The sequence below is a fragment of the Triticum urartu genome, chromosome 7A (assembly GCF_056163025.1).
Source record: "Triticum urartu cultivar PI428250 chromosome 7A, HENAU_Tu73, whole genome shotgun sequence".
Taxonomy (NCBI): Eukaryota; Viridiplantae; Streptophyta; class Magnoliopsida; order Poales; family Poaceae; genus Triticum; species Triticum urartu.
The window spans coordinates 96,043,392-96,052,652 of record NC_141879.1 but is presented as its reverse complement, the minus strand read 5'-3'; the positions used below and the strand labels follow the sequence as shown (position 1 = coordinate 96,052,652).

The window sequence follows — 9,261 nt, the reverse complement described above, 5'->3', positions numbered from 1 at the left end:
CATAGGTGTGCTCGATGAAGTATGTTGGCTGGCAGCCAGGCTAGTCGTACAGGTCGATGGAGTCGGCTTGGTGAAAATCGCGTTCGTGCGCGTGCCTCGAAGTCAAAAACCTATGGGCCTTCCCGGTGTCCGGCGCCGCAGTGACATGCGGCTAGGTGTTGTGGTCGTCGGCCAGATCGGATCACGATGGTGATTGTTCCCACGTGCGGATCGCAGAGACCTGCGTGTCGTTGCCTTTCGACCCTTGCAGAAGGCGCGTGGCTGAAGTCCAAGGCTCCACGCCATGCGCGTACGCATGGACGTCTTTGTGAGTTCGGCCATGCACGTATGCATGCGCACATGGCCGTGTTCCTTGCTGCTCCTTGCGTGAGTGTAGTCGACGCGGCTGTTGGCGCTTGGCGATGGGTAGCTCGGTGCTGAACCGCTGATTCGAAGGAGTTGCTGGTTGCGCCGTCGGGAGATCCGTGTACTCGTACGCGATGGAAATCACCGCAGGATCTATGCCCTCCTGTGAACCAAGAACGACGCGTCGTGCAACGTAGCCTCTCGCTGCAGTCGGTGCTGACTCGGACTTGCTTGCGGCTGGCTCGTCGACGGTTTGATCGGATCGTAGCTGGTTGTTGCACAGACATGCTCGCGCCGATCGATCAAGGCTGGACGGGCTTGATGTAGATGAGCTGGTGTTGATACATGCATCTGCTCGTGCATGTGTTGCTGGGCTGCTGGCTATATCGTACTGCTCCATGGCGGGGTTAGCGGCCAGCGCATGGATCGGTGACCTTTGCATAGGCAGATCTCATCTGGTCCTCACCCGTCCGTGCGCGCGTCTCACGGGGTCACTGCTGCGTGTGGCAGCCGACGACGGATCATGAATCGTAGGTTGATGCCGCGTGCTACAGACGGAGGAGCGCCCATGGCGCCGTTCCATCGCCGTCCGGCTGCTGGGTTGGAGATCGCCGAAGTTTATTGGGCTAAAGAAGAAATATCAGAAGGAAAATCAAGATATTGATCTAAACTAATCTAATGAACCGAACTCATTTTTGATGGTCGGGTGCCGCGCCCCTGGGGAGAGGAGATTGATCTCCCCGGGGGCGGCGCGCTGCGGAGGTGGAGGAAGGTCCTAGGATCGACGTCGTGAGACTAACCGCTCTAATACCATGTGGAAAATGTAGGATGACTAATGTTTGTTGTTGTATTGATCTAACCCTCGTGGGGGATTATATAAAGTACATGATGGGGTAGAGACTTGGAGTACAAGACAAGTTACATGTGATTTAAACTAATTCTATCTCTATCTTCTTATCTTTATATTTAACCCAACTTATATTCTAACATATTCAAGACTCACAAGTCGCAATTAACAAGTCTACTAGTGAGCGTTTGCATAACTGCTAGAAGACAACTAAATTCGGTAAGCAACATCTTGCTAGTCGTCTCTAGTGTATATAAAAAATATGGAGCCACTTGGTGTATATTAATATAAGGCTGGTGGCTACCCCTAAATAGGTTAAATAAGATCTGATTCTCAGCATATGACTGAGATTCCGGAAAATATGGCACGTTAACATTGCTGTTCTTATAGTAAGAAAAAGACCTTGGACAGGTCGTTGACGGACCTTGGATGAGGAGGAGGGCGCTACTACTCACCAGCTAGCAGCAGCCTAGAGAGGCCAGCACTGTCGATCTTTTCTAGCCAAAAAAAAAAAGTTCTTGCAGTTGCGCTTCTTCTCCCATGGATTAACAAGGTAGTTGATGATCATTGTGTTCGGAGCAAACATTCAAATTTCTGGATAATTTCCTGCGGTTTGGACTCTCTGATGTTGCTCCAGTTCCAGTATTTGTAGTTCTGTTCTTTGTCTGCTTCTTCATAAAGATAGAGTATATGTTCTTTGTCCTAACTAGTTTCACGTTAATGCATGATTAGCGCAGTGATACGACAGGAGTTGATCCATTTGGAAGCAATAGAGGTTGCACGCGCAGATGGATTCCCTCACAAGTAAATCCTCTCTCAACTTCCTCCTGCTTCATGGCTAGCCGCATCACTTCTCCTACCTTTGCTAAAGCTAAATATTTTTTGAGGACTTTTACGGTGCAATTTACTAGTCATATATGCTAAAAGTATTAGATGATATCCACCGTTGATTATAGGGTTATTCTAGGCAACTCATCTTTAGGTATTTCTATTTTGATTTTATTTTTGTAAGGATAATTTGATCCATGGTTAGAGGTAATCTGAATAACGCTGCCTCCGTAATAAGAGAACAAAAAGGCATACACACGGAACAGCGCCGTGTGCCCCCACCGTCGCCGGCAGTCCCTTGTGCCGCAGTAGAAAAGAACATCACTTCTGCTACCTTTGCTAAAGCTAAATTTTTTTCAGACGAAGAGGAAGCTGATTCTGAGAGTCAGGTGACTCCCTTTGCTAAAGCTGGGTTTTTCAGCAAGATGTCATTTTGGTGGTTGAATCCTCTAATAAAGGTGGGCTACAAGAAACCCCTTGAAGACAAAGACATGCCACTTCTAGGTGGCACAGATCGAGCACGCAACCAGTACTTGATGTTCATGGAGGAGCTGAATGGCAAGAAGCCGTCGCCATCACATGCCACACCATCATTCTTATGGACTATTGTTTCTTGTCACAAGCGTGCGATCTTAGTCTCGGGTTTCTTTGCTTTGCTCAAGGTTCTTGCCGTATCAACAGGCCCAATAATTCTCAAGGCATTCATCAATGTGTCACGTGGGAAAGGGAGCTTTAAATACGAAGGCTGTGTGCTTGCTGGGTTAATGTTCATCTGCAAATGTTGTGAATCATTGTCACAGAGACAATGGTATTTCCGCACTCGGAGATTAGGATTGCAGGTGAGGTCATTCCTGTCAGCAGCTATTTACAAGAAACAACAGAAGCTATCAAATGCAGCAAAAATGAAGCACTCTTCTGGAAATATTATGAACTATGTGACTGTCGATGCGTATCAGATTGGGGAATTCCCTTACTGGTTCCATCAAACATGGTCAACAAGTGTTCAGCTTTGCATTGCCATGGCAATTCTATACAATGCGGTTGGTGCTGCAATGATTTCATCCTTGGTTATCATCATTATGATCATACTGTGTAACATTCCATTCTCCAGACTGCAACACAAATTTAAGAGTAAACTTATGGAAGCACAAGATGTGAGATTGAAGGCCATGTGCGAGTCATTTGTACATATGAAGGTCTTGAAACTTTATGCATGGGAAGCTCACTTCAAGAAGGTCATTGAGGGTTTGAGAGAGGTTGAGTACAAGTGGTTGTCAGCATTCCAGCTTAGGAGGACATACAACGCTTTCCTGTTCTGGTCTTCACCGACTTGGGTTTCGGCAGCGACCTTTCTGACATGCTATCTTTTGAAAATCCCTCTTGATGCTAGCAATGTCTTCACCTTTGTGGCAACTCTAAGTCTTGTGCAAGAGCCAGTAAGGTTAATACCAGAAGTTATTGGCATTGTGATACAAGCTAAGGTTGCGTTCACTCGGATATCAAACTTCCTTGATGCACCTGAGCTAAATGGGCAGGTTAGGAAAAAATCCTATGTTGGCATTGATTACCCTGTACCTATAGCGATGAATTCGTGTAGCTTCTCGTGGGATGAGAATACATCAAACACAACTCTAAAGAATATAAATCTGGTAGTCAAAGGTGGAGAAAAGATTGCGATTTGTGGAGAGGTAGGATCAGGAAAATCGACGCTTTTGGCTGCTGTACTTGGAGAGGTCCCCAAAACTGAAGGCATGGTATGTTTTTTTACTAACATCATATGTTAATGCAATAGCTGCCATATTAGGAATTTAAACATGATTAAAAGACATCATGTTCGGTTTGTGAAGTTATGTATGAAAATTATGCTTGACAATATTTGCCAACATGAACTATGTTATTCAATTCATTTTTCATAAAAGCAGCAAATTCCTGATCTTTGCATAAAATTTTCAGATCCAAGTCTACGGGAAAATAGCATATGTTTCTCAGAATGCATGGATCCAATCTGGGACTGTGCAAGACAATATTCTCTTTGGATCGTCGATGGACGGGGAAAGATACCACAACACACTCGTGAGGTGCTCGTTGGTCAAGGACCTTGAAATGTTGCCATATGGAGATTGTACTCAGATTGGAGAGAGAGGAGTACATCTTAGTGGTGGTCAGAAGCAGCGGGTCCAGCTTGCTCGTGCACTATACCAAAATGCAGATATCTATCTTCTTGATGACCCTTTCAGTGCTGTTGATGCACATACAGCCACAAGTCTCTTCAATGTAAGGATCATATCAGCATATGCCTACCATATTACTATTTGATTATCGTTTTTTACAAAGCTTTTTGTAACAGGAATATGTCATGAGTGCTCTATCAGACAAGACTGTCCTTTTGGTGACGCACCAAGTGGATTTTTTACCCGTATTTGACTCCATTTTGGTACTCTCCTCCTTCAAAAATGTCACCATATGACGATATTTGTGTCTCTATGATGTATTTTGATTTGTAATTATCTTTATGTATTTTTTGATGTCATCTAAAACTAGTGATGATTTTTGGCAGTTAATGTTAGATGGAGAGATTATTCGGTCTGCGCCTTATCAAGATCTATTGACAGATTGTGAAAAATTTATAAGCCTTGTAAATTCCCATAAGGATACTATTGGTACTTCGGATCTTAATAAAAACATAACTCCACAAAGGTCTAAGGAAGTATCAGAAAAGTTGAAAGATGATATTCATGGAAGCAGAAATACAGAGTCTGTGAAGCCATCACAGGAAAACCAACTGATCAAGAAAGAGGAAAGAGAAACAGGGGACGCAGGTGTTAAGCCTTATATGATTTACCTGCGCCAGCGCAAAGGCTTCCTGTATTTCTCTTTGTGTATGTTTTTTCACATAATTTTCATAGCTGGGCAAATAACACAGAACTCATGGATGGCTGCTAATGTCCAAAATCCTCATGTTAGCACACTGAAGTTAGTTTATGTGTACATTATTATCGGAGTTTGCACGATATTCTTCTTGCTATCAAGATTTTTACTAGTTGTCGTTCTTGGGATCCAGTCATCAAGATCCTTATTTTCCCAGCTACTCAATTCACTGTTCCGTGCACCAATGTCCTTTTTTGATTCTACACCTCTAGGAAGGGTTTTTAGCCGGGTAAGTGTTCTTAAATGAATGGTAAAACAAGTTTCAATTACGTTCTACACCAAGATTAACTCGTTCCCTTTTTGTTCTCATGCAGGTCTCCTCAGATTTGAGCCTCGTTGACCTTGATGTTCCGTTTTCATTTGTGTTTAGCCTTGGTGCCATCTTTAATGCATATAGCAATTTAGGTGTATTGGTTGTTATTGCATGGCAAGTTCTGTTCATAGCCGTGCCAATGATAGTTTTGGCAATTTGGTTGCAGGTAATTGGTATGATTTTGTTTCTTCACGGCTAAGCTTCATGTCTATGTATCCATGCCAATGATATTTTTGCATTCATTGTTCTCATTAACTGAAACCTGTTATGTTTGGTCATGCAGAGGTACTATCTAGCCTCGGCCAAGGAATTGATGCGGATCAATGGTACTACCAAGTCTGCTCTGGCAAATCATTTAGGTGAATCGATTTCGGGGGCTATAACAATAAGGGCCTTCGAGGAAGAAGATCGTTTCTTTGCTAAAAATTTGGATCTTGTCGACAAGAATGCCAGTCCATATTTCTATAATTTTGCAGCAACTGAATGGTTGATTCAGCGTCTGGAGATAATGAGTGCCGCAGTTCTTTCTTTCTCTGCCTTTGTCATGGCCCTTCTTCCTCAAGGATCTTTTAGCCCTGGTAAGCAATTATATAACCACCACGTTGCTTCAAAGATTTGGACAAAGTTGAGTAGCATCTGATTTGCGATAAATATTATGCATTGCCATGTAAATGTTTCTACCTTTTCATTGGCTTTTTGACACGCTTTTGTAATGAGAACTTACTTGATATTCACCATAAATAGGTCATGTGTTAACATGACATAGGCGTCCGACAGAATTATTTGAATGGTATTCCCTCCGTCCTTGAAAGAGTGTACTTCCAGTTTTGTTGGTGAGTCGAACTATCTCAAAGTTTGACCGAGTTTGTGCAAAAATATATCAATGTTTGTGAAACTAAATAGGTATATGATGAAAATATATTTTATTATGAATCTAATGCTTGATGGCATAAACGTTGGTGTATTATTATATAAATACGGTCAAACATAAAAGTGTTTGACATTCCAACAAAGTTGGAAGTACACTCTTTTAAGGACGGAGGGAGTACGTTTTATATGTATATATGGTTGTAGAAAACTATAAGAGAGTTATAGTATGCAAATGATATTGATGAAAACTCTAATGATAGTATTTTGACCTAGCAGTCCAAATACTTTCTCATATAATAGTAGTCACAGTTACAAAAATTTGACCGAATGCTTTCTATAATGCCATCTATTTACGAACTGACGTAATAATATTTATTGTTAGAAGAAAAGTATATTTGCTGCATTCTGCTGGGCGGAATATGGTGAATATAAAACACCGTATATTTCTCAAACCACCACTTGTTCTGATGATTTTATGTATATATGAAAATGCAGTTCAAGTCCTAGTGCTCATGTGCCGAAGTTAACTAAATAAAGTATTTGGTACTATACAGTTATACAATTATGAATATTAACATTACAAATAGCAGAGTTAATTCCTTGCTTCTGTACCCGCACAGGTTTTGTGGGAATGGCATTGTCCTATGGTCTTTCCCTAAATATTTCGTTCGTTTTCTCTATTCAATTCCAATGCAACCTTGCGAATCAAATAATCTCGGTCGAACGGGTGAACCAGTACATGGACATACAAAGCGAAGCAGCAGAAGTTGTTGAAGAAAATCGACCATTACCGGATTGGCCGCAAAATGGCAATGTGGAGATTAGGGATTTGAAGGTAATCAGATATAAATGTTTACACATACATCTTACAGGGTAAAATAATCCTATTAACACTTCTAAAAATGTATGCAATTGATTTTCATTCAACAGATCAGGTATAGGATAGATGCTCCCCTTGTACTACATGGAATCACTTGCAAGTTTGAAGGTGGAGATAAGATTGGTATAGTTGGTCGAACAGGAAGTGGCAAGACTACATTAATTGGTGCATTGTTTCGTCTTGTTGAACCTGCTGAAGGGAAAATAATTATAGACTCTGTGGACATCAGTACGATAGGCTTGCATGACCTGCGTTCGCGTTTGGGTATCATTCCACAAGATCCAACACTTTTTCAGGGTACAATAAGATACAATCTAGACCCTCTTGGGCAGTTCTCAGATGAACAAATATGGGAGGTAAGACTCTACACACAGCTGACGGTGTTGCTTTTTGTCATCTTGCCAAATGATCAGATAATATTATGATGATAAGGTATCACACCAAAAGAACCTGATGTAATGTTTAATCATGATGGACATTAACAAAATTGGGCGGATAAATTGAATTAGAGGAATCTGAAATGACAAGTGGCCTTTCTCATGGAAAACCTAGATTGCCTATGAGGAACTAGACAACTTTCCACTGATTGAAGAAATAGGCACCCAAATTTTAGTTGAGGAGAACTCAAACAATGGCCACACGTCCTGAAGCTGAGCTAGGCTTAGTACCCCCCCCCCCCCCCCCCCCCCCCCCTCTTCCCCCTCTTTCTGAGTTTATGGCATATGTACCTTTCAAAAGGAATCACTAAAGTAGTTATCTATTTATTATTATGCTGCAGGTTCTTGACAAATGTCAACTTATTGAAGCTGTCCGGGAGAAGGAACAGGGATTGGATTCGCATGGTAGGAAACTTCACTTCATCTATTTTTTGGTTTATGTAGTTCACTTTTAAAAGTAATAAATTGGCTAAAAGGAAAACTCTGCTCTAATTAATTATTTACGAAATTGAAAATAGGTGTGAAAATACATGTGATAGCAAATTTGTCAAAATGTTAGTAGTCCTAGACATATTAGCTATATCCTTTTGCTAGCATGATGTTTGTGACTGTCTCATTCATAGTACTGATCAATGTCTTGTCTTAAAAGTTGTGGAAGACGGGTCGAACTGGAGTATGGGTCAAAGGCAGCTCTTCTGTCTGGGACGCGCACTTTTGAGAAGGTGCTGCATCTTAGTTCTTGATGAAGCAACAGCCTCTATAGACAATGCCACAGATGCTGTCCTTCAGAAAACAATCCGGACAGAATTCAAACATTGCACCGTTATTACAGTTGCACACCGTATACCAACAGTTATGGACTGTGATATGGTACTTGCAATGAGCGATGGTATGTTTGTCTTATTGCTAACTTAATATAGTGACCTGATTATAGAACTCGCTGTCTTATTGATCTGAAGCAACTAATATGGAGTATACTTGAAGCCACATGTATTGCGTATCTTTTGCATACTAATGAACCATATATGAACACCTCCAGGGAAAGTAGTGGAGTTTGAGAAACCTACAAAGCTCATGGAAACTGAAGGATCTCTCTTCCGGGAGTTGGTCAAGGAGTATTGGTCATACACATCGAACACAAATATTTAGAAGAGACTGTCCAATGTCGATTGTGTATTTGCTGCAGCTTTCCAAGAGATAAAAGATAAATCAGCTTTAGAAAATGTGATACGCTTGAAGATACACAGTAATCTATGCTACCTCAGATGTATTAATCTATTTTTGAATCTGAAGAAAAGACAGTACTATCTGTATGTTATTGTCTCGGGATTTTCTTTTGCCGTCTACTGCTAGCAGAAATTCTATGCATGCAGAATTGCTGAAGTTGAACAAAGTAAATCCCTGAATATTTCCTCCCTCCAGTAATCAGATATAGAAGGCCAGATTGGAGGGGCTTCAAATCCGTAGCCTCTGCCTGAGATACGACTTGAGCATATGTGTTTGCTGATCTTTTGCCAATTATGCATTCATTTACGGTAGCTTGGTAAGTTTATACCGAATGCATGAATGAGTTTCAGACTATTCAATGTAAAGAGATGTGATTGGCTTTTATATTTCTCCTGTGAAAAGCAGCTTGCTTTTGTTGTTTAAGAACTGCATATCATAGTGTTTGTATTTGCTTGTACACTGTGTTAAACATAATATTGTACAGGTTATTGGCGTGGCCTTGAGGCACACGGCATAGTAGTTAGGAGGTTATCCTTTTTATGTTTATCTCTCTTATCTCCTAAAACCCTCCTGTAATATCTCTGGT

The 9,261-nt window shown here is 41.3% G+C and overlaps 1 protein-coding gene across 1 annotated transcript; it reads left to right on the top strand.

The window, feature by feature from the left end:
* Window positions 1-1,670: 1,670 nt before the first annotated feature.
* LOC125528358 (ABC transporter C family member 10-like) lies at window positions 1,671-8,761 on the top strand. Its single transcript, XM_087532722.1, has 13 exons — window positions 1,671-1,745; window positions 1,930-1,996; window positions 2,381-3,774; window positions 3,974-4,294; window positions 4,368-4,454; window positions 4,578-5,177; window positions 5,263-5,427; window positions 5,545-5,839; window positions 6,752-6,966; window positions 7,062-7,367; window positions 7,790-7,853; window positions 8,098-8,337; window positions 8,488-8,761. The coding sequence occupies exons 2-13, from the start codon at window positions 1,981-1,983 to the stop codon at window positions 8,595-8,597; spliced, it is 3,813 nt and encodes a 1,270-aa protein (XP_087388848.1). The 5' UTR covers window positions 1,671-1,745; window positions 1,930-1,980; the 3' UTR covers window positions 8,598-8,761.
* The last annotated feature ends 500 nt before the right edge of the window (window positions 8,762-9,261 follow it).